Genomic DNA, 24117 nt, shown 5'->3' on the forward strand with positions numbered 1-24117 from the left:
CGACTCGAAACGTCATCTGTACATTCCCTCCACAGATGCTGCCTGACCCGTTGAGTTTGTCCATCTCTGTCCTTTGCTCAAGATTCCAGCATCTGCAGTTCCTTCTGAGATCTATTAACCATTGATTAATGGATATTTGACCACAGGAATTGGTCACAGTTTTAAATGATCCTAATTTACTTTGTTTTTCCACATGAATACGAGGAAAACTCACCCAACTAAAAGCAAATGGGCGGCACAGCTGACAGAGCTGCTGCCTCAAAGCACCAGAGACCTGGGTTCAATCCTGACCCATGGTGTTGTATGTGTGGAATTTGTGTATTCTCCCTGTGATCACGCGGGTTTCTTCCGTATGCCCCGATATCCTCCCACATCCCAAAGACGGGTGATAGATGGCCAGCATGGACTCGGTGGGCTGAAGGGCCTCATTCCATGCTGTCTCTTTCAATCAAACAATCAATCGAATGAGCATGACTGATAGAGTCTACATCAAATGAAACATGCAACAATTTAATTCTGACTTAAGCACTCAAACATTTAAATTAGTGTTAAATCAATCATGTGGAAGATTAGGTTTTACTGTAATAACCAAGCACTAAAATATTCACATTTGTACTCTGAAACATAGCAACAGGTCACACCTTAAGTACTCACTGTTTTTGATAAAGATGCTCATTAATTAAATCAATATATATATATAGAACATAAACCGAGTACAAGTTTCTTGAAATCACATTAGATGAATTATATAAAGTGCAATGAAAGCTGTGCAAATGAAAGAGTCAAAGGGAGCATTGATAGAGTGAGCAGAACTTCCAGAAGTTACGCTTAGATTAATATCTTCTGACATGTTGGGCAATTCTGTGTAGGCATCTAAACTGATGCAATAATCAGGATTAACACAGGTGTCCAGTTCAGTGATATAGTTCTCTATGTCACTAACAGGTTCACAATTCTGCCCTGCATAGCACTGGCAAGCAAAGTTTTCTGCAAAGAAGATTATATCTTCAAAGGAGGCTAGTCCTATGACTACGTATTCTTTGTGAGTTCTCCTGATTCTGAAGCTCGTGGGGTTCAAGTGCAGATAATGAGCTGAGTCCCACTCCTTTCGCACACAACGGCCTTTGTTGCCACACAGAATTCTACTGCATAGCCTCGCTGCAGAAGTCACGTTTACAATGTAAGGATTCAAGACGTCCTTCACATAGTTGCCAGCCTTCAAACACACGAGCTGCAAGACACAACCACAAAAGGTTTCTCCCGCGCTTAATAATAATAATAATAATAAATTTTATTTATGGGCACCTTTCAAGAGTCTCAAGGACACCTTACAAAAATTGAGCATGTAGAGGAAAAACATGTAAGGGGAATGAAATAAATAGTAGAGACATGATTGGTACACAAAGTAAAGACAGAATTCAATACAAAACACAGTATGAGGCAATTAATGCACAGATGAAAAGGGACGGGGACATGGGGCTAAGGATAGGCAGAGGTGAAGAGATGGGTCTTGAGGCGGGACTGGAAGATGGTGAGGGACACGGAATTGCGGATCAGTTGGGGGAGGGAGTTCCAGAGCCTGGGAGCTGCCCTGGAGAAGGCTCTGTCCCCAAAACTACGGAGGTTGGACTTGTGGATGGAGAGGAGACCGGCTGATGTGGATCTGAGGGACCGTGAGGGTTGGTAGGGGGAGAGGAGGTCAGTGAGATATGGGGGGGCCAGATGGTGGAGGGCTTTGTAGGTGAGGACCAGGATTTTGTAGGTGATCCGGTGGGAGATGGGAAGCCAGTGAAGTTTTTTGAGGACTGGAGTGATGTGATGCCAGGATTTGGTGTGGGTGATGTCGGGCGGCTGCGTTCTGGACCAGTTGGAGTCGGTTGATGTAGGTGGAGCTGATGCCAAGGAGAAGTGAGTTGCAATAATCCAGTCGGGAGGAGATGAAGGCATGGATGAGTCTTTCAGCAGCAGGCGGTGTGAGAGAGGGTCTGAGTTTGGCGATTTTGCGGAGATGAAAGAAGGAGGTTTTAATGACATGGCGGATGTGAGGCTCAAGGGAGAGGGTGGAATCAAAGATCACGCCAAGGTTGCGGGCCTGGGGAGATGGGGAGACAGTGGTGCCGTCGATGGTGAGAGTGGGGTTATTGATTTTGCTGAGTGTGGCTTTGGAGCCTATGAGGAGGAATTCTGTCTTATCGCTGTTGAGTTTGAGGAAATTATGTTGCATCCAGGTTTTTATAGCTGACAAACAGGAGTTGATATGGGAGAGGGGGGGGGGGGGGGGTTGTGGGGGGATTTGGTGCCAAGGTAAATGTCGGACCATTGACATGTAACACAAGCAATAAAAGAGGCAGAAGAACTATGTTTATTGTGAAGGGGGAACGATTTAATGAGAATCTGAGGGGTAACTTTTTCGCACGAAGCGTGGTGGGTGGAGGGTACGAGCTGCCAGAGAAGGTAGATGAGGCAGGGACTATTGCAACGTTTAAGAAACAGTTAAACAGGTACATGGATAGGACAGATTTAGAGGGATATGGGACTAATGCAGATGGAGCATGTTGGGCAGTGTGGGCCGTTTGGGATGAAGGGGCAGTTTCCACGCTGTATAACTATGACTCAAGTATCATAAATCCTTCAGCGAAGTTATCCCATTGTGAGATGATCAATTCTAATTGGATAAAATATTAACTTTTTTAAGTTAGCCATTAATTCGCTGATACAGATTGTTTTCGAATATGCTAAAACATGCAATTTAATAATTTCACCAATGACATATTTGTATATTTTAAATAACACGTAAATCAAATTATTTCTGCCCTTTATACTAATGGCATGAATGTTGTAACACACACACACATATAGAAATAGACCTTCATAATGAATGCAAGCCTAGATTCAGTGAGGCTTGGTAGATGCTTATCTGGCCTGGTTCAAGCTGTGGAGTCTGGAACTTGGAGCCCCCTACAAGCAGCTCTGCCTCAAAATAGTCTTCACTGCCTTGTTTTCAGTCTACATCAAGCTCCCCACTACCACACCTCAGCCTACGCAACAACTGCCCACCATTCTTTCACTATTCTATTCCCTATCTGTCAATAATGACTTGACACCGACCTCCAAGAGGATGTGATTCCCCACACCCCCGACCATATAATGAAGCCAAGCTGACCCTCAAGATCCTGTTCCCCATCCTGCCCCTACCATTTGGCCCAATAGTCTATTTTCATCAGGAGGTCCCTACTGGCAGTTCCTGTGCTCTCCTCACGACGATAGAGTAGGTTGCAAGAGACATGGCATAATTCGTGGACACTTGCTTCGTTTTATTCCACCTACTAAGGAGACTGAGGAAAGTCAGCATGTCTCCAATTACTTTTACAAACTTCTGTGCAAATAGGCATCATAGAAAGCATACTCTTAGGTTGCATCATGACTTAAATTTGGAACAGCTCAGCCCGAGACCTTAAGAAATTATAGAGTTGTAGACGTCGTCCAGTCCATCACACAGACCAAATTCCAAACTGTTGTCTTCATCAATGCTGCCTCGAAAAAACAGCCAACATAATCAAAGAGTTGTCCCACCCCGGTTATTTCTACTTCTCCCTGCTCCCGTTGGGACAAACGTACAGAAGCTTGTAAGCGCTCAGCATCAGACTCATGAACAACCTGAGTTGGATGATCAGCCATGATCATATTGAATGGCGGTGCAGGCTCGAAGGGCCGAATGGCCTACTCCTGCACCTATTTTCTATGTTTCTATGTCTATGTTTCTAACCTCTTCCCCTCTTATCAGGCTTCTGAATGGTCCTTCCATAAGCTAAGGTACTGCCCAATTCACCTCTATCTTTCTTTGGAACTGATGCGCTACAATGCTCAGAACTATATTCTGCACTCTGTGTCTTCCCCTTTGCTCTACCTATTGTACTTGAGTGACTATTGTATTTATTTACATTATTTAATCCGTTTGGATAGCATGCAAAACAGCTTTTCACTGTACCTCGGTACAGCTGATGAACAATTGCACACTGTGGCATGATGTCCAGCCCAAAAAGGCGTCAGGCTTTGTTTAGTACTGATTTCCTGACCTCAAATACTTGGCATAAGGGAATGTGATCATATTTAATAGACACCAATAAATAATTGTATCTACATTCTGATCAGATGTAAATAATATACCAAAGGCACAATACAGTCAGATCCAAATGTGCAGAAAGCTAAGATGACGACGGTATGTTTGTAAAACATCTTTAGTTTGGAGATGCAGCGCAGAAACAGGCCCTTCAGCTCACCGAGTCCGCACTGACCAAACCCAAACCAATTAGGAGCAGACGAGGGCATTCGATCCAATTTGTGATCCCAGCTACAAAGACAGACGTGTACAGCAATTCGTTCTTCCCCCGCACAATTAAAGCATGGAATAATCTCCACCCAACTATAGTTACCCAACCAGATGCAACTAAATTTAAAGTAGCTCTTTCTTCCCAATAACCCTTTCTGGCTTAAGCCCTCCCTTCACCACCTCCAGTTTAAATTCCATTTGGAATATTTTGGAGGACCAAGAAACCAAGAAGAACCAGCGATCCTCGCACATCAACACTACCCTACACACACTAGGGACAATTTTATACCAAGCCAATTAACCTACAAACCTGGACATCTTTGGAGTGTGGGAGGAAACCGAAGATCTCAGAAAACCCACGCAGGTCACAGGAGAACAAATTCAGTACAGACAGTATAGTCAGGATCGAACCCGGGTCACTGGCGCTGTTGGCAGTAACACTGCATCGCCATGCCACCCTGGAGAGTAAATTTTGGGTTTATTTCTTGGAGTGTAGACAATGGATTGAATTGCCATATCAATGGGCTAAAAACAGGATATGTTTAAGTAAAGGTTATTAGAATAGGAAAATTAGCACCTGTTACTGTTTCTGTCTTCTAAACTGTCCACTCATCTGGTTTCATCAGAACTAGCAGGTATGAACAATGGTTCTTAAACCATAGATTTTAGTCCCTCGATATCTAAAATGAATGATGTATCCCCATTATAAAGATACTGACTGGCCCCATACTGACTTTGTAAAGATAGTCTCCTCTTTTATGAACTGTGAAAAGAATTCATGCGGTCATGTGCAATAGCTGCAAATCTTGTCCACAACCACCACATCAGTACATTTTGCCATTGATTATCACCGACTGGTGATTCAGAACAGGACGAAGAATTCAACCTGTTCAGTCTGAAGACGGGCCCCGACCCAAAACGTCACCAATCCCTTCTATCCAGAGATGCTGCCTATCCCGCTGTTACTCTATCATTTTATGTCTATCTTCGGTGTGAACTAGTTTCTGCAGTTCCGTCCTACACAATTCAACCTGTTCAAAGTATTTCACATTGCGAGCCCAGGAAAGTTTAGGCCAAATACAACATGCCTAATGGCGGTTTAACAGAAGCCAGTGCAGTGTGTCAAGAAATAACACCATTAAAGCTTGTGTAACTCAGTACCACCTGTACTAGCTACTGCATTAACTCAGTCGGGAACTGGCCCAAACCCAAATGACTGTAATTGCCAACGATGTCCATCTCAAAAAATGAGTAAACTTCAAACATACTTACCTTTGTTTCAGTCATATTTAAACTGCCCCATAGAACAAACCCAGCTGCTCCCAGAGCAGCACTTTCACCAATAGTGTGGAGAAGATCAGTCTGAAGGAAGAGTTTGATAAAAGTGTTACATTTTAAGTTGCACACAAAATGAAATGCACCAAGGCAAATTCCTTGTATGTGTACATACTTGGCCAATAAACTTATTCATTCATTCATTCATTCTTATGAAAATATTTTTTGTTCTATTCTTTCTGCATTTTGTAACCCGCGACACATGAATCCATTTGCAAAGCATTTTAAAACAGGACAACTCAAGGCGCTTTGGCAAGAACATTACCAAATATTTAAATCAACCATTCAATGCCATGATACTTTATTGTCACATGTACCTAGGTAGCGTGAACTGGTGTTTTGCACACAACCCAGCAGACCTCACCTGGGCAGTACACAAGGGAGGATGTGTTGGATCTGGAGAGGGTCCAGAGGTGGTTTACAAGAATGATTCCAGGAATTAGTGGGTTAGCATATGATGAGCGCTTGACAGCACTGGGCCTCTACTAGGACGTTGAGGGGGTGAGATGTCTTCTGTAAGACCGTTGTGACTAGCACAATGAATAAATGTCCGACATCTTGTAAGATGGATTTAATCTGCACAACCAGGAAACTTCTAGAAGGTCATCTGACCTCAGTCACGAGGCACAGGCACATTTGCCAGCTCCAGCTTTTGGCCACAAGGGGCACTGGCATTTATATTACATATACATCACATTTCCCCCTTCACTTTAATTACATCACATCCCTCCCTTCAACGTTGGGGTCAAAACTAATAACGAACCTTTAATCAATTTAATGTGGATAAAGTACCACAAATAACACAGTGCTCTTCATACTACAAAATTATAAAATAATTGCCCAACAATTTTACATAACAAGTCGAGTTGGGGGTTGTGACAATCGGCTACTTCTCGTGCAAGTCGTATTTCCAACTCATTCTGTGTCGTATTTCTGTTGTGTGTGAGTGTGGCTTGGCACGCTTTGAGCCGGTTCCCCCACCACAGAACCTTGTGATGCGGCCTGTGATAGATGTAATTAAAGTGAAGGGGGAGATGTGATGTATATGTAATATAAATGCCAGTGCCCCTTGAGGCCAAAAGCTGAAGCTAGCAAATGTGCCTGTGCCTCGTGACTGAGGTCAGGTGACCTTCTAGAAGTTTCCTGGTTGTGCAGATTAAATCCTTCTTACAAGATGTCGGACGTGTATTCATTGTGCTAGTCACAATGGTCTTACAGAAGACATCCCAAGGGGGACCTCATTGAAACTTACAGAATAATGAAAGACATAGATAGAGTGGATGTGGAAAGGATGGGAGAGTCTAGCACCAGAGGTCATAGCCTCAGAATTAAAGGGCGCTCTTTTAGAAAGGAGGTGGCAATAGACAATAGACAATAGGTGCAGGAGGTGCAATAGGTGCAGGAGTAGGCCATTTGGCCCTTCAAGCCATTCAATGTGATCATGGCTGATCATCCATAATCAGTACCCCGTTCCTGCCTTCTCCTTATATCCCCTGACTCCACTATCTTTAAGAGCCCTATCTAGCCCTCTCTTGAAATTATCTGGAGAACCAGCCTCCACCTCCCTCTGAGGCAGAGAATTCCACACTCACAACTCTCTGTGTGAAGAAGTGTTTCCTCGTCTCTGTTCTAAATGGCTTACCTCTTATTCTTAAACTGTGGCCCCTGGTTTTGGATTCTCCCAACATCGGGAACATCTTTCCTGCCTCTAGCATTTCCAAATCCTTAATCTATATAATTAAAAGTATCATCTTGACCACTTCCTGTCTGCGTTGTATATTGATTTTAGAAAAAACGCTACCCTATATCGCTGTGATTTTTGGCCAGCCTACTCACAGTCCTCCTCTTCTGAGCCAGCCCCGAGGGTATTTCCCATCGATGAAAAATAAAAAAGTTATGAGTGTTTAAAAAAACCTGGTGATCAGCTGATTGGTCCTCTTGCCTGTCAATCACTGCGATTAAGGTAACGTCCCTTCGTGGGGGGAGCAAGGACTATAAAACCCTGGATGCCTGGACGCGAGTCAGTCACTCTGCAAGATCGCGAGGGAGAGGCCACGACTGTCATTCTAAGCTGTGAATCAGCTGACTGTCATTCTAAGCTGTGAATCAACAATGTACTTGCAATAAATGATTTGTTAGCCCTTAATGACAATGCCATGAATTGTTCCGCCTGCTGTCCTGCCTGTTCTTGAAAGTGCAATGCTTAATTGGAAATGAAATGACAATGCCATGAGTTGTTTGGCCTGCTGCCCTGCCTGTGCTTGAAACTGCAATGCTTTATTAGGTCCGACTGTGTTTGGAAGGAATAAATGCTTTATTAGGTCCGACTGTGTTTGGAAGGAATAAATCCTTTATTAGGTCTGACTGTGTTTAGTCCAAAAGTCCTGCTCATTGCGTGACTTCCGTTTAGTGGACAGGTCGCGCTGATTGCGCAATTTCCGGTGAGTGCAAAGGTCGCGCTGATTGTGTAATTTCCGGTAAGTGCAGAAGTCACACTGATTGCTGAACAGCCGCTGACTGCGGAAGCCCCACAGTTAATCTACTCAGCCGTGTGAGTAGATTCAAGAAAGTTTACTCATATATATTGTGTGTGTTTGTATGTGTGTGTGTCTATGTGTGTCTGTGTGAGTGTATGTCTGTGTATGTGTGAGTCTGTGTGAGTGAGTGTGAGTGTGAGTGTGAGTGTGAGTGTGTGTGTGTGTGTGTGTGTGTGTGTGTGTGTGTGTGTGTTGGAGGATGTGTGTATAAGTCTGTGTGTGTGTGTGTGAGAGTGTGTATATTGGAATTGGTGGAGAGGTGGAATATTGCATTGGGGGACCAGCCCTCCCATGTGAAGCTGGGACACAACGGGTCCCACTTAGTCTAGTAATCTTATATGTTTCAATGAGGAGGAACTTCTTTAGTCAGAGAGTAGTTAATCTGTGGAACTCATTGCCACAGAGGGCTGTGGAGGACAAGTCATTGTGTGTTTCTAAGGCAGAGATAGACAAATTCTTGATTAGAACGGGTGTCAAGGATTATGAGGAGAAGGCAGGAAAATGAGATTAGGAGGCTGAGATCAGCCATGATTGAATGGTGGAGTAGACTCGATGGCCTGAATGACCTAATTCTACTCCTATAACTTGTGAACAAGTGTCACCACGTTTCTGGCACTGACAAAGTTACCAGGTCCACCGAACAGTTCCATCTTCTGCCCGCCATCACACATGGCAGCAGCCCCTTCCCCGCCGGGACCCTCCTTTGTTCTCGGCAGCCCCCCCCCCCCCTCCCCCGACGGGTAGCTCTTGACAGAAATCCATACAAGGAAACACAGAGACCAATGATCAAAGGTTTGGTCAAACAGTTGGTTTTAAGAAGTGTTTAAATAGACCAAAGAATGATGGGGAGTTTAGGATGGTGTAGAATTCCAGAGCTTTGGGATTCAGCAGCTGAAGTTCATGACTGCGTCATTGACAGTCGTAAGTCTGGGAATGAATGAGACCAGCTGGGATGTCCCGACCTGAAACGTCACCTATCCATTTCCTCCAACATTGCTGCCTGACCTGCTGAGTTATCCCAGCACTTTGTGTTTTGCAGCTGGATATCTTGGAAGGTTTTCGGGCCAAAGGGCATTACAGAGACCAGTATGGGTGATCTTGGAAAAGGACCATTTTTAAATTGAACTGTTATGGAAGTGAAAACAGAGCCAATTAGCAACGAAACCAGCATCATAAGTAACAATTTCATACAGTTACAGTTGTTATACTAACATTAATGTTTAACCCATTAGTTACATTAGTGACCACACTGGCCACTTTCAACCTAATTTCACCTCTAGATGGAATGGACGCAGAGATTAACACTCAAATTAGGGCAAGATGGAATTCATTGCCACAGAAGGCTGTGGAGGCCAAGTTAATGGATATTTAAGGCGGAGATTGACAGATTCTTGATTAGTAAGCAATCATGTGGTTGTGGGGATAAGGCAGGAGACTGGGGTTAAGAGGAGAAAATAGATCAGCCACGTTTGAATGGCAGAGTTGACTTGATAGGCCAAATAGTCTAATTCTCTCCTGGAACGTGAAGATTGTGAACGGTTTTGTTCACTTGGTCAGTAGGGGGGATTGGCTTTGGTTTGAGACTGAGGGAATTGGCTTTGGTTTTGGCCTTAGCTTTGGTTTCCCCAATATTTAGTTGAAGGAAATTACTGTTCAATTGGCACATAATGCATTTTAGTTGCCAAGTCCATGAAGTTGGGAATCCTGTGGTTCCTGTGGCGGATGTTGGACTAAAGGCAAGAAGAACCAGGAGGGGGGGGGTCTTACCATCCACGCCCTCGAGGTTGGCTGCAGAAGGCGCCCCCTGGGGAACAAGGGCTAAAGAAGGCCAGGGGTGGAGTGGGACAACTGTTTGCGGAACGACCGGATGGAGGCTTGTTTGTTTTCACGTGGATGGATGTTTTCAAGAGAGAGTTCGATTTAGCTCTTAGGGCTAACGGAATCGTGGGATATGGGGAGAAAGCAGGAACAGGGTATTGATTTTGGATGATCAGCCATGATCATATTGAATGGCGGTGCTGGCGCAAAGGGCCAAATGGCCTACTCCTGCACCCATTTTCTATGTTTCTATGAAGCGTTGGCTGCAAGAGGTCTTTGTGGGACTGGGCCTGTTGCGCTTACGTACGAGGATAGTCTCGGGAGTGAGCTGAATGCAAAAAAAATAATAATTGTATTTCACTGTACCTGGTACCTGGTGATGATAAAGAAACCACAAATATTTGCCGCTTTTCAAAAGCCTGTTTTATATTACCTCAGACAGATATTCTGTGGGAGAATCAGTGAACACCGGGCGGGTGTACACGTACACAGGCGGAGAGTATTCCTGAGTCGAAAGCAAGGATACCCGCATTGCTTCCTGGACACGGTGGCGCACAAACTTAGCCGCAGCGTCTGAATCTCGGAGCACACTCTGCAGGTAAATGGATGGATAGAGGGCTGTGCTTTCATTCCAAAGCCAGAGTAGCTCATCGTTTCTCGATTCCTCAATATCGGGGCATCTCCCCGTGTAGTTAACCAACGAATCCTTGTAGTTGTAATTGTAACACTCTGGATACAAGTAATATCCCCACAAGTGATTGGGTCTTAATACCTTACCCATCTTTAAAGTTATTAGCATTAACGTTTTGGCGTGTTCTTCAAACTCACTCTTTGCAATCTCAATGCAATCTTTCATGTTCATGGAATCATTTTTCTGCATAACCAGTTCGACAGATTTTCTCCTGTAGATATCTTTCTGGTCCCAATTTCTTATCCACTGCGGTCTCCAGTTTTCCCAGTTAAGGACGGCGAACCCAGGAATCCCATATGCAGGAATGTAGTACTGAAAGTCCACTGTCGTCTTCGCTACGTGAAGCTCCAAGGACGCTAGCTGAGGTAGGCCGCCATTAAATGCTTCTTCAGTTAGCTCATCGTAATAGGGGTAATACCCAAGTCTGTTGTGGTAGAATATCGTGATGGATTGACCTGTGGCGGTTTCGAGAGGACTACCGATTACCTCAAACAAGCTCAAATCTACTGTGACCCCAAATTTGTTCTCACACAATTCAGTGGGTGCATTCCACAGAGCCATAAAAGGGGAGTTTCCTGTCATGGGATTCACAGTTTGATGCAACGGCTGACTGAGACAGTTGGAAGCAAGTAGTGCAAACTGGATCATTGCCACAGAGAGAGGGTGACTGCGGCTACCATTCCAGCTATGGAGTCTCATTATTAGTCTAAGGGAAACAAAAGATTTTCATTGTTAAGTCATGATTGAAGCAAGTCGTTCTACCTTCCTCAGTTATTATCTCTGAAGGCACGTGGAAACCATATGAATCTAATGATGGCATAACTCATCGGTTAGACAGGGGATATCACAACGTTAGATAATGTGTAGGAAGGAACTGGGGATGCTGGTTTAAACCGGAGACAGACACAAAATGCTGGAGTAACTCAGCGGGACGGACAGCATCTCTGGATAGAAGAAATGAATGGCATTCGGGTCACTCTTCCCAAACCCTTGTTAAAATCACCCAAGGTGTTATAAAACCAATTTTTGAATTAGTACGTGAGAAACATAGGTGCAGGAGTAGGCCTTTCGGTCCTTCGGGCCAGCATTGCTATTTACTGTGATCATGGCTGATCATCCACAATCAGTTCCTGCCTTCTCCCCATATCCCTCGACTCCATTATCTTTAAGAGCCCTATTTAACTCTCTCTTGAAAGCATCCAGAGATTTGATCTCCACTGCCTTCTGAGGCAGAGAATTCCACAGATTCACAGCTCTCTGGGAGAAAAGGTCAGAGATGCTGCCTGTCCCACTGATTTACTCCAACATTTTGTGTCTCACAACTCTAGAAAAGTTCATGTCATCGGAGCAGAACTAGTCCATTCGGGCCATCAAGTCGCTTTTCACTGTAATAAAACTTCAACAACAAAACTTTCACTGTAACAAAAGCTTTTCACTGTACCTCGGTCCACGTGACAATGAACTATACTGAACTTAGTCTAAACCGCCATTCTGTTATTTGTTTTTAAATCTCTGAATGGGCTCGCCCCGCCTTACCTCCCTGAGCTGCTCCACCCATACGCTCCTGGAGGTACCGAGGTCTAAGCGGAAGCTCAGAGGGGATAGAGCCTTCTCTGTTGCTGCTCCGGCACTCTGGAACGCTCTGCCGTTGCACGTCAGACAGGCCCCCTCACTGTCCATCTTCAAAGCCAGTGTTAAAACACATTTATACTCCCTGGCTTTTGACCATGCATGAGACTTTGCTCCTGTTTTTAGTGTTTTTAATATTTCTTTATTTTGAATATCTTTACTTACTCCATCTTTTAATTGTTATTATTGGTGTGTATTAACTTTTTTGTCAATGATTAGTGATGTACAGCACTTTGTTGCAACTATGATTGTTTTTAAAATGCTCTATAAATAAAATTATTATTATTATTATTATAGATCTATGACAAAAGATCACTGACTCGAAATCTTAACTATTTCTCTCTCCACAGATACAGCCTGACCTGCAGAGCATTTCCCGGCATTTTCCATTTCTATTCTGAATTTATGAAACTATTTGGAGGATAATCAGCTGATCAATTTACCATTTTAATACATTTGCCATTTTAAGCTACTTTTTTTAAATGTGAAGTGTGAGAGACAATTATTTGTTCATGTGTATAAATGCCTTTGGTTTTGCAGAATTCCAGTCAAGCCTTAACCATGTAGAGGCACCTACTGCATGGGGTCTTGGAAATCATTGTTGGTGAAGACCCATAGATATTGCAGCAAAGATCTATTGCCAAGGCTAACACTAAGAAGTTATTGTCATGACAATAAGGTTGGTATTTGGACCATGGAGTGGGACTCATCGGATTGTTTTAGTTTTTAGTTTTAGAGATACAGCGCGGAAACAGGCCCCTCGACTCACCGTGTCCACGCCGACCAGCAATCCCTGCACACTAACGCTATCCTACACACACTAGGGACAATTTACAATTTTGGCAAGCCAATTAACCTACAAACCTGTACGTCTTTGGAGTGTGGGAGGAAACCAGAGATCCCGGAGAAAATCCACGCAGGTCACGATGAGAAAGGACAAACTCCGTACAGACATCATGGAGCCGGCGGCCTTGCTCGAGACTGACTTTGAGCCCCACCATCGGAGCCTGCGATCTCTTGCCTGGGATCAACGCTCCAACCGCGGCCTGCAGATTCCAACATCGAGGAGCTCGCAGTCTCGGGTAGAGACCGATGTCGGGAAGCTCCAAAGTCACTGGAGGTTCGACCAGCCCCGACTCGGGGTCCGATCGCCCGGCGCGGGGGAACTGAGATTTCCCCGACGCGGGAGCTTGATCGCCCCGATGCGGAGGGCTCGACCACTGACCGCGGGAGCCAAGATCGTCCCATCAACAGAAGGTTCGAGGCCCCTGAGGACAAAGAAGGGAAGCGATTGAACTTTTTGTTTGCCTTCCATCACAGTGAGGAATGTGGAGGAGTCACTGTGGTGGATGTTTATGTTAAAAATTTATTTGGGTGTCTTGTTGATCTTTAATGGTATGACTGTATGGCAAATCAAATTCCTCATATGTTGCAAAACATACTTGGCTTATAAAGTACTATTATGATGATTATGACAAGTACCGTGGTCAGGATAGAACCCAGGTCTCTGGCGCTGTAAGGCAGCAACACTACCACTACGCCACTATGCCGTGTTCTCTAAATGAGTCCACCCTGCTTCCTGTAAGAACTCCATCCCCTACTCCCAATTCCTCCGTCTACGCCGCATCTGCTCCCAGGATGAGGCGTTCCACACCAGGGCATCTGAAATGTCCTAATTCTTCAGGGAACGGGGGTTCCCCTCCTCCACCATAGATGAGGCTCGCACCAGGGTCTCTTCCATACCCCGCTACACTGCTCTCTCTCCCCATCCCCGCACTCGCAACAAGGGCAGTGTCCCCCTAGTCCTCACCTTTCACCCCACCAGCCGTCACATACAACAAGTAATCCTCCGTCAGTTTCGCCACCTCCAACGTGACCCCACCACTCGCCACATCTTCCCATCTCCGCCCATGTCTGCCTTTCGCAAAGACCGCTCCCTCCGTAACTCCCTTGTCAATTGTTCCCTTCCGTACCACCCCCTTCCCGGGCACTTTCCGTTGCAACCGCAAGAGATGCAACACCTGTCCCTTTACCACCACCCTCGAATCCATTCAAGTACCCAAGCAGTCGTTCCAGGTGCGACAGAGGTTCACCTGTATCTCCTCCAACCTCATCTATTGCATCCGCTGCTCTAGATGTCAGCTGATCTACATCGGTGAGACTATGCGGAGGCTGGGCGATCGTTTCGCTGAACACCTCCGCTCGGTCCGCAAGAACCTACCTGACCTCCCGATGGCTCAGCACTTCAACTCCCCCTCCCACTCCCCGTCCGACCTCTCTGCCCTGGGTCTCCTCCATGGCCAGAGTGAGCAACACCGGAAATTGGAGGAACAGCACCTCATATGGGGAGTCTGCATCCTGCGGGCATGAACATTGAATTCTCCCAATTTTGTTAGCCCTTGCTGTCTCCTCCCCTTCCTCAGCCCTCGGGCTGTTTCCTCCCATCCCTCAGCCCTCGGGTTCCTCCTCCTCCTTTTTCCTTTCTTCTTCCCGCCACCCCCCCATCAGTCTGAAGAAGGGTTTCGGCCCGAAACGTTGCCCATTTCCTTCGCTCCATAGATGCTGCTGCACCCGCTGAGTTTCTCCAGCATTTTAGTGTACTCCCAATATGATGAGCTGAACAGTCATTTTAAGCATTGTAGCATTCTATAATTCAATAAGAATGTCATCATCATTGTTGAAAACATCAACGGGCATGGTGCCTTACAAATGCCGTGTACGGCAGTGATCGCAACTTCTACTGGTGTTGATGGCCGTTGGCTCGCTAGGAGCTCATCCGGCCATAAGAATGTCAAAATGGGATTGCCATAGTTTGCTGACATAAGGGAAAGCATGGTCATAATTAGAAGCGACATGGAGAGTTTCACTCATCCCAAGGACCAAAGCAATGATAAAAGAACAGGTTGGATAGTAGACCGACGTCTACTGAAACCCACTGACGCCCACAGCTACCTTGACTACTGTGTAATTTTCAACTTATTACTATTATCGGACTTGCATTGCTTTCTGTGGAACGCAGGAGTTCGTGAGGAAACCAGACAGAGGAATGTAAAATTACGAGAGGCATAGTTAGGGTGGATATTTTTAAGGTGAAAAAGGTTAAATATTAGAGGGAATAGTTTTAGGGTGAGAGGAGAAAGGTTTAAAGTGGGACCATTTTTTTTTTACACAGGGGCTGGCGAGTGCACTGTTGAGGGAGGTGGTTGAGGTAGATGAGTTAGTGGCATTTAAGAGAATTTTGGATGGACATATAGATATGGAGGTAATATGGATTATGTGTAGGCAGATAAGAGATAGTCTTGGCAAAGAGATACATATAATACAAGGGGTATGGAGCACCTGCAGGCAGCTGTGATTAGTTTAACTTGGCATAATGTATGGCACAGATATTGTGGGCCGAAGGGCCTGTTCCAGTGTTGTAGTTTTAATGTTTAATTTTCTATCAGTAAAATTAAGTCCAGTTACAGTGAGGCGAGCGATCAAAACTGTGTTTGGAAAATTCTGCCCACATTACAATAGACATTACTAAGCAACACACAACCAACCCAAGCCATCACCCAAACCAACCTCCTTTCCATTGACTCCATCTACACTTCACGCTGCCACAGCAAGGCCAGCAGCTTAATCAAGGACCAGCCTCACCCCCTCTCCCATCAGGCAAGAGGTACTAGTAAGTGTGAAAACGCATACCTCCAGATTCAGGGACAGTTTCTTCCCGGCTGTTATCAGGCAACTGAACCATCCTATTACCAACTCGAGAACAATCCTGACCTCCCACCCGAGGTCAGGCCAAACGCAAATTGGAGGAACAGCACCTCATATTTTGCTTGGACAGCTTAAAATCTAGTGGTATGAATATCGATTTCTCTAATTTTAAGTACCATTTGCGTTCCCTCTCTCTCTGTTCCTCTCCCACCCTAGTCATCCTATTAGTTTCATTGTCATCCTGCTTAGTTTCACTGTTCACACCCCCTCGTTACCACCTTTTGCACAGCCAGCAATGGACCATTGTGGGCTCCACCTTTATGTGATCATCCTTCCTGACCTTAAGTTGTTCCTTTCATTCTTTTGTTCTTTGTACCTTTCCATACCTTCAATTTCCCTCTCCCATGACACTCAGTCCGAAGAAGGGTCTCAACCCAAAACATCACCTGTTCCTTTTCGCCAGAGATGCTGCCTGACCCGCTGAATTACTCCAGCACTTTGAGTCTATCTCCCAAATACCTTATTGGAGACCTTCAGACTGTCTTTAATCTGACTCCACCTTGCACTAAACATGATTCCCTTTATCCCGTACCTGTTCACTGTGAATGACTTTCCACTGACTGGATAGCATGAGCCATGATCATATTGAACAGCGGTGCTTGGCTCGAAGGGCCGAATGGCCCACTCCCACACCTATTTTTCTATGTTTCTAACAGAACAAAAGCTTTTCACTACATCTCGGTAGACGTGACAATACATTAAACTAACTAACGGCTGTGGAAACCAAGTCAATTGATATTTTTAAGGTGCAGATAGATAGATTCTTGATTAATACAGGGGTCAGGGTTATGAGGAGAAGGCGGGAGAGTTAGGTTGATAGAAAGATAGATCAGCCATGATTGAAAGGCGGAGTAGACTTGATGGGCCGAATGGTCTGCTCCTAAAACTTACGGATATGAACATGCCTCTCCAGCCACATGCATCGGAACAACACTTGTTGCTTCAACGGCGCCCTGTTTGTTGCCTTAGCAAAAGCAGCGCAGTCATCTCATGAGCTACAAGGACAAAGCCACCCAACAACGAGATTAAATAAAATGTACACATTTAAGGACATAACAGGATGGGATTGTCCCCACAACAAAAGAGACGGGCTTTGGAGCCAATCGCCCATTTCAGAAAGATTTCGTTGTGAAATCTCGCCTACAAGAAGTCAAACCACATTTCAGTTCAATTTCACTCACGAGAGGGAAAAATCTCACTTTGTTTGGAAACTTTCATAAACTTTGACATACTTTTCTCTGACTTTTCGGGAGAGCGCCGCGCCTCTCAATGGGATTGCAAAGCCAGCACTTGCCTTCACTCCGCGGGTTCTTTCTTGGGCTCCACGATGCTTTGAATCGTCCCCTTCTATCTTTCTTTCTTTCCTTCCTCCTTTGGCGGTCCTGCCCTTTGGTGTCACTCCGCTCAGTATGTGAGGTCTAACATGATCACCTGAATTTAAGCAGTTGTCTTTGTGGGAGAACCACTGTTGTAAAGTTCCAGAGAGGTGTGTGTGTGTGTAATTGGGCGCTGTTTTTTTTACACACACACAGCTTCACTAAACCGGAACTATCCCGAGGATGCTTTTGTTTGATTAAGCATCAAATTGTGTGGCCCCTTAATGACACTGTGTCCCACAGGTGTAGCACCTATCCAGGTTGGGAAACATTAAATCGAACATTTCTCATTCAATCTTTCAAATGCCCAATCTTTGTTTCCTTCCCCGCTGTTCGGAGACGAATCGGCAGCGTTTCACATCCCTTGCTGCGTCTTATACACAATAGGGTACGGGAGTTGGGAGAAGGGAGCCCTCAAAGGTGGTTAACAAAGCCCTGACTGTTTCTCCTCCATTTGGGAAAGGAACCTTTGTCTACCTGTAACAGACCTGGTCTGTTCAAACAGGCCAAAGGCAAGGTTATGGACGTGGTGATTTTAGATCCACTTCAGATAAGAGGAATAATACAGCATATTAATGTAATCAAATCTAATTTACAATAGAGGGATTTATATTGCTGAAATTAATTACAATACAAAGAACAAAATGTTATCGGCCAATAAAAACATAAAATATTATCTATTTTTAAAAGGAATTCTTTATATTATAATGTAGTATTAAAGAGAGTATAGTGTATACATAATATATACTCTCTAGAATTTTGAAGATTGAGAGGGGATCTTATAGAAACTTACAAAATTCTTAAGGGGTTGGACAGGCTAGATGCAGGAAGATTGCTCCCAATGTTGGGGAAGTCCAGGACAAGGGGTCACAGCTTAAGGATAAGGGGGAAATCCTTTAAAACCGAGATGAGAAGAACTTTTTTCACACAAAGAGTGGTGAATCTCTGGAACTCCCTGCCACAGAGGGTAGTCGAGGCCAGTTCATTGGCTATATTTAAGAGGGAGTTAGATGTGGGCCTTGTGGCTAAGGGGATCAGAGGGTATGGAGAGAAGGCAGGTACGGGATACTGAGTTGGATGATCAGCCATGATCATATTGAATGGCGGTGCAGGCTCGAAGGGCCGAATGGCCTACTTCTGCACCTAATTTCTATGTTCTATGTTCTATGTTCTATAGTATTAAAATTAATATATTATAACAAATTATATCATATAACTGAATATTATACTATACTACAATTATATATTATTTATTATATATATAATATTATATGATGTACTATATTATACGTATACATATACAATATTATATATTGTATTATATTATAATTGTATTATATTATTGTATACACCTTTTACTTGCCGGGCTTTGTCCTGTGCCCACCCCTCTTCCAGCTTTCTTTCACCCCCCCAACCACAATCAGTCTGAAGAAGGGTCCAAACAGGTAGAAAGATTCCAAGGGGAGTAAGGGGCGACCGTGGCTGACAAGGGAAGTTGGAAGTCAGGAAGAGTATAAAAATAAAAGAGAAGAAATATAACATAGCAAAGATGAGCGGGAAGCCAGAGGTTTGGGAAACTTTTAAAGAGCAACAGAAGATATCTAAGAAGGCAACACAGGGAGGGAGTGCAGCGTAGGTTTACCAGTTTAACCTACCTTTAGTTTTACCAGCAGGATCCACGGAGAACCTGGAGAGGCAACGTTACGGATTGGGACCCCTCTTCAGACTTTGCTCCCTGTGTCCAAGGTTTTCTCTGGTTGTTCCAGTTGCTTCCTACATTCTAATGTTCCATTGATGACAGGTCGAGAGGTAAATTAGCTACTGCACGTGCCTTGAATATGCAGGATCATTGTCCAAGGACACTGTCTTTTCATATGCAATTAATTTAGGTGACATTTAAAAATAACACACTTTAAGATGTAGATACAAGGAACTGCAGATGCTGGTTTACCCAGAAAAAACACAAAGTGCTGGAGTAGCTCAGCATGTCATGCAGCATCTCTGGAGAACATGGATAGTTGATTTCAGGCTGGGACCCATAATGTCACCTATCCATGTTCTCCAGGGATGCTGCCTTAAGGCCCCAAACCTGAAGCATCAAGGAACTTGGAGCATTGTACTCAGTTTTGGTCACGCTTTATGAAAGATGTCAAGCTGGAAAGGGTGCAGGGTAGATTTACGAGGATGTTGCAAGGTCCCAAGGGCCTGAGCTGCAGGGAGAGGTTGGACAGGCTAGGGCTTTGTTCTTTGGAACACAGGAGGATGAGGGGTGACCTTATAGAGGTGGACAAAATCATGAGAGGAATAGATCAGGTAAAATGCACAGAATCTTTTACCCAGAAGAGGGGATTTGGGAACCAGAGGATATAGGTTAAAGATGAGGGGGGATTAATAGGAACCTGAGGGGCAACATTTTTAGTAGGTAAAGGGTGGTAGGTATATAGAATGAGCTGCCAGAAGAGGTAGTTGAGGCAGGGATTGTCGCAACATTTAAGAAGCATTTAAACAGGTACATGGATGGGATATGGGGCAACTGCAGGCAGGTGGGACTACTGTACATAGTGTTAGCATGGACACATTAGGCCAAAGTGTCTGTTTGCACACTGTATGACTATAACTCTATAAAAACTCCAATAATTCACATTAACTACGCCCCAAACATTAAATGCCCCATAACACTGGCAGCCTAGTATGGAGGAGAGCTTATCAAAGGTAACGGGTTAGTCAGAACTTGTTGAAAAATACTCTTTAAAGAACTCCTGAATGGCAACTCAATCCTTGAAGTGAATTCCCTTGATTCCATTATCCCATCCAGCCACAAGAAGTCAATAAGCCCATATGTCAACTGAGGAACATCAAGGCATCAGGAGAGGATGATATCCTTGTTGAAGCTGATGGAGAGGAACTACATGAACTAGTTTACAACCTCATCATGTGGGATGGGCTAAACAAACCAGTCGGTTGAGAGGGAAAGATAGATCAGCCATGATTGAATAGACATTGGACAATAGACAATAGGTGCAGGAGTAGGCCATTCGGCCCTTCGAGCCAGCACCGCCATTCAATGTGATCATGGCTGCTCATCCACAATCAGTACCCCGTTCCTGCCTTCTCCCCATATCCCCTGACTCCGCAACTTTATAAGGACCCTATCTAGCTCTCTCTTGAAAGCATCCAGAGAACCCGCCTCCACCGCCCTCTGAGGCAGAGAATTCCACAGATTCACCACTCTCTGTGAGAAAAAGTGTTTCCTCGTCTCCGTTCTAAATGGCTTACCCCTTATTCTTAACTGGCCCCTTATTCTTAACTGGTCCCTTATTCTTAAATGGCGGAGTAGAGTTGATGGGCCGAATGGCCTAGTTCTGTTCTTGGAACTTATGAACTTGGCCCAGGGACACCTTAATTGCAACGATCTGAGAAGGGTCTCGATACAAAATGTCACCTATTCCTTCGCTCCAGAGAAGCTGCCTGTCCGGTTGAGTTACTCCAGCATTTTGTGTCTTATCTTCAGTGTAGACCAGCATCTGTCAGTTCCGTCCGAAATCATTGTGACCATCATCTGTACAAATCCTGAGCTACAAAGTCGTCTCTTTGCTGTAGGTTCATCACCAGGTCCTTGTCAACTGCCTCCTCTCTGTGGCCGAAGAGAGAGTGGATGCAAAAGCGGGATAACATAGAACAAGTGTGAACAGGTCAGCATGGACTCAGTGGGCCGAAGGGCCTGTTTCCATGTTCTATCTTTAAACTTTTAATTTTCATGGAGTATAAATTGAATACAATCACTTTCTGACTTGACAATAATATTCGGCATTTGCTTTTGATAGGTCCCCACATACTTCGACAGTCTTCTTTACATTGGAGATGTTCACCTTGGGTACCCGTACAAAAATAAAGAGGCTCTGCGCAGGGGATGTTGTGGCTTCTGTGGCGTCAGCAATGAATACACTGGCACACACACACAATAAGATGAACTAATCCATTGGGCTTTATTTCCAACACCAAACAAGAGCCCCTAGAATCATCTCAGCAGACTCCATCCTTCTCCTCCCTTCGTTCTCTTCCCTTCTCCTCCCTGCTTCTTCCTGTCTCCTCCCTTCTCCCTTCTTCTCCCTTCTCCTCCCATCTCCTCTCTTCTCTTCCCCCAACCCCCCGGCTAGACTCCTGGGTTTATAAGGACAATGATCAGCAAGCGTGACCAAACCGGAAGCGGGGGCCGCGCGGAAGTCGAATGAGTGACATGAAGTTCGAGCGAAGGCCGCGGGAAGTTCGCGCGTGATGTACGGCGTCGAGACGCTGCGCACGCCCGTCGAGGCGGTGCGTACGCCGTCGAGGCGGCTGCGCGCAGGCAGGCCGTTGCCGCGCGGGATTTTTGAACACGGTCAGTTTTTCTGAGCCCCATGCGATGTCGGGACCAGCTCCGCACAACTCCATACGGCTCCGGCAGATCGAAGTGGGACCGGCCCCGCGAGGCCGTACGGCTCAGGCGACCACGTTAGGTCGCGCTTGTCGCATGGAGTCGCATGCTCGTGGGACAGGCCCTTGAATCGCAAATGTATGAACCGACACTCCAGTCCAACACTAGTCTGAAGATAGACACAAAAAGCTGGAGTAACTCAGCGGGACAGGCAGCATCTCTGGAGAGAAGGATGCTGCCTGTCCCGCTGAGTTACTCCAGCTTTTTGTGTCTATCTTCGGTTTAAACCAGCATCTGCAGTTCCTTCTCGCACAACATTAGTCTGATACTGCTTTGAGTTTCTCCGTTGAAAGTGATAATTGGGCCGAGGTAAAAATGAGGAAGGCGGGCGTAGAACGGCTGACGAGACTTCACGCCTGAAGTTTTAAATTCAAATGCTTGCTGAAGTCTGAAAGTGACTGCAACTATTGTTGAAATTATTGAGCAGGAAAATTGCACAGTGTTGGAAGCTTGGAATTCTAATTTTAGGTGTTACAAGGGACATGCCATACTCAATAGATTGTGTGGAAAGGAACAGAACATCCACTAATATTAAACAAAAACAAAGCATTTAATTGAATTACCTGCCTTTGAAAAACACTCCGCCTAGGTACACCAGTGGTGTTTGTATTTCTTGGAATGTTTATTCAGCCAAGTGCAGAAACATAAAGAAAACTATATTAGCGGCACCATTTCATGACTTCAGGATATCACAAAGCACTTTGCAGTAGACGAAGAATTTAAAAGGTGTGGTCACAGCAAGTTTAGAGATTCAGCATGGAAACAGGCCCTTCGGCCCACCGAGTCCATGCCCACCATCGATCACCCGTTCACACTAGTTCCAAGTCATTCATAGCAAAAGGATTTGAGTATAGGAGCAGGGAGGTTCTATTGCAGTTGTACAGGGTCTGGGTGAGACCACACCTGGAGTATTGCGTACAGTTTTGCTCTCCTAATCTGAGAAAAGACATTCTTGCCATAGAGGGAGTACAGAGAAGGTTCACCAGACTAATTCCTGGGATGTCAGGACTTTCATATGAAGAAAGGCTGGATAGACTCGGCTTGTACTCGCTAGAATTTAGAAGATTGAGGAGGGATCTTATAGAAACTTACAAAATTCTTAAGGGATTGGACAGGCTAGATGCAGGAAGATTGTTCCCGATGTTGGGGAAGTCCAGAACAAGGGGTCACAGTTTAAGGATAAGGGGGAAATCTTTTATGACCGAGATGAGAAAAACATTTTTCACACAGAGAGTGGTGAATCTCTGGAATTCTCTGCCACAGAAGGTAGTTGAGGCCAGTTCATTGGCTATATTTAAGAGGGAGTTAGATGTGGCCCTTGTGGCTAAAGGGATCAGGGGGTATGGGGAGAAGGCAGGTACAGGATACTGAGTTGGATGATCAGATATGATCATATTGAATGGCGGGGCAGGCACGAAGGGCCGAATGGCCTACTCCTGCACCTAATTTCTATGTTTCTATGTTTCTATCCCACTTTCGCATCCACCCTACACATTAGGGGCAATTTTCAGAAGGCCAATTAACCTTCAAACCCGCAAGTCTTTGAGAAGCGGTGGGAAACCGGAGCACCTGGAGGAAACCCGCCCGGTCACAGCGAGAACCTGCGAACTCCACACTGACAGCACCCGGGATTAGGATGGCGACTCTTTGACATGCCTCATCATCCAGTTTGGCTGCAGCCAACGAGGTTTTCAATCGTGTAGAAACAAGGAACTGCAGATGCCGGTTTACAAAAATAAAAGACACATAAAGTGCTGGAGTAACTCAGCAGGTCAGGCAGCATCTCTGGACAACATGGATATGTAAAGTTTCGGGACGGGACCCTTCTTCAGACCGAACAGTACAACACAGGAACAGGCCCTTCGGCCCACAAAGTCTGTGCCGAACATGATGCCAAGTTAAGCTAATCTCCCACCTGCCTCTCGAAAAGCTTCGTAAACGCAACTATCATATCCATTCCCACCACCACCCCTGGCTGCATTCCAGGCACCCACCTCACTCGCTATGGATTGTCACAATCTTTGTTAGACATGAAATGCTGGGGTAACTCAGCGTGTGAGGCAGCATCTATGGAGAGAAGGACTGGGCGGCGTTTTCGGTCGACACCCTTCTTCAGACCCATACAATAGTCCTCTATTTTTATTAACCCCAGTCACAATTTT

General features: G+C 45.1%; 1 protein-coding gene across 1 annotated transcript; it reads right to left on the reverse strand.

The window, feature by feature from the left end:
- Positions 1-489: 489 nt before the first annotated feature.
- Positions 490-17860, reverse strand: spam1 (sperm adhesion molecule 1). The gene is made up of 4 exons (XM_033037638.1): positions 17400-17860; positions 10454-11417; positions 5603-5692; positions 490-1231 (listed from the first exon to the last, which is right to left on the reverse strand). The coding sequence occupies exons 2-4, from the start codon at positions 11408-11410 to the stop codon at positions 731-733; spliced, it is 1548 nt and encodes a 515-aa protein (XP_032893529.1). The 5' UTR covers positions 11411-11417; positions 17400-17860; the 3' UTR covers positions 490-730.
- Positions 17861-24117: the final 6257 nt, after the last annotated feature.

The sequence above is a fragment of the Amblyraja radiata genome, chromosome 19 (assembly GCF_010909765.2).
Source record: "Amblyraja radiata isolate CabotCenter1 chromosome 19, sAmbRad1.1.pri, whole genome shotgun sequence".
NCBI classification, from domain to species: domain Eukaryota; kingdom Metazoa; phylum Chordata; class Chondrichthyes; order Rajiformes; family Rajidae; genus Amblyraja; species Amblyraja radiata.

What these genes read in the sequence shown, in the direction of transcription:
- spam1 (XM_033037638.1), bottom strand. Translation starts at nt 11,410, where the DNA reads ATGAGACTCCATAGCTGGAATGGTAGCCGCAGTCACCCTCTCTCTGTG. An exon ending in CCACAGAATATCTGTCTGAG is followed by an intron (nt 5,693 to 10,453) that starts GTAATATAAAAC and finishes CTCTTCCTTCAG; the next exon opens with ACTGATCTTCTCCACACTAT. An exon ending in TAAATATGACTGAAACAAAG is followed by an intron (nt 1,232 to 5,602) that starts GTAAGTATGTTT and finishes TGTGTCTTGCAG; the next exon opens with CTCGTGTGTTTGAAGGCTGG.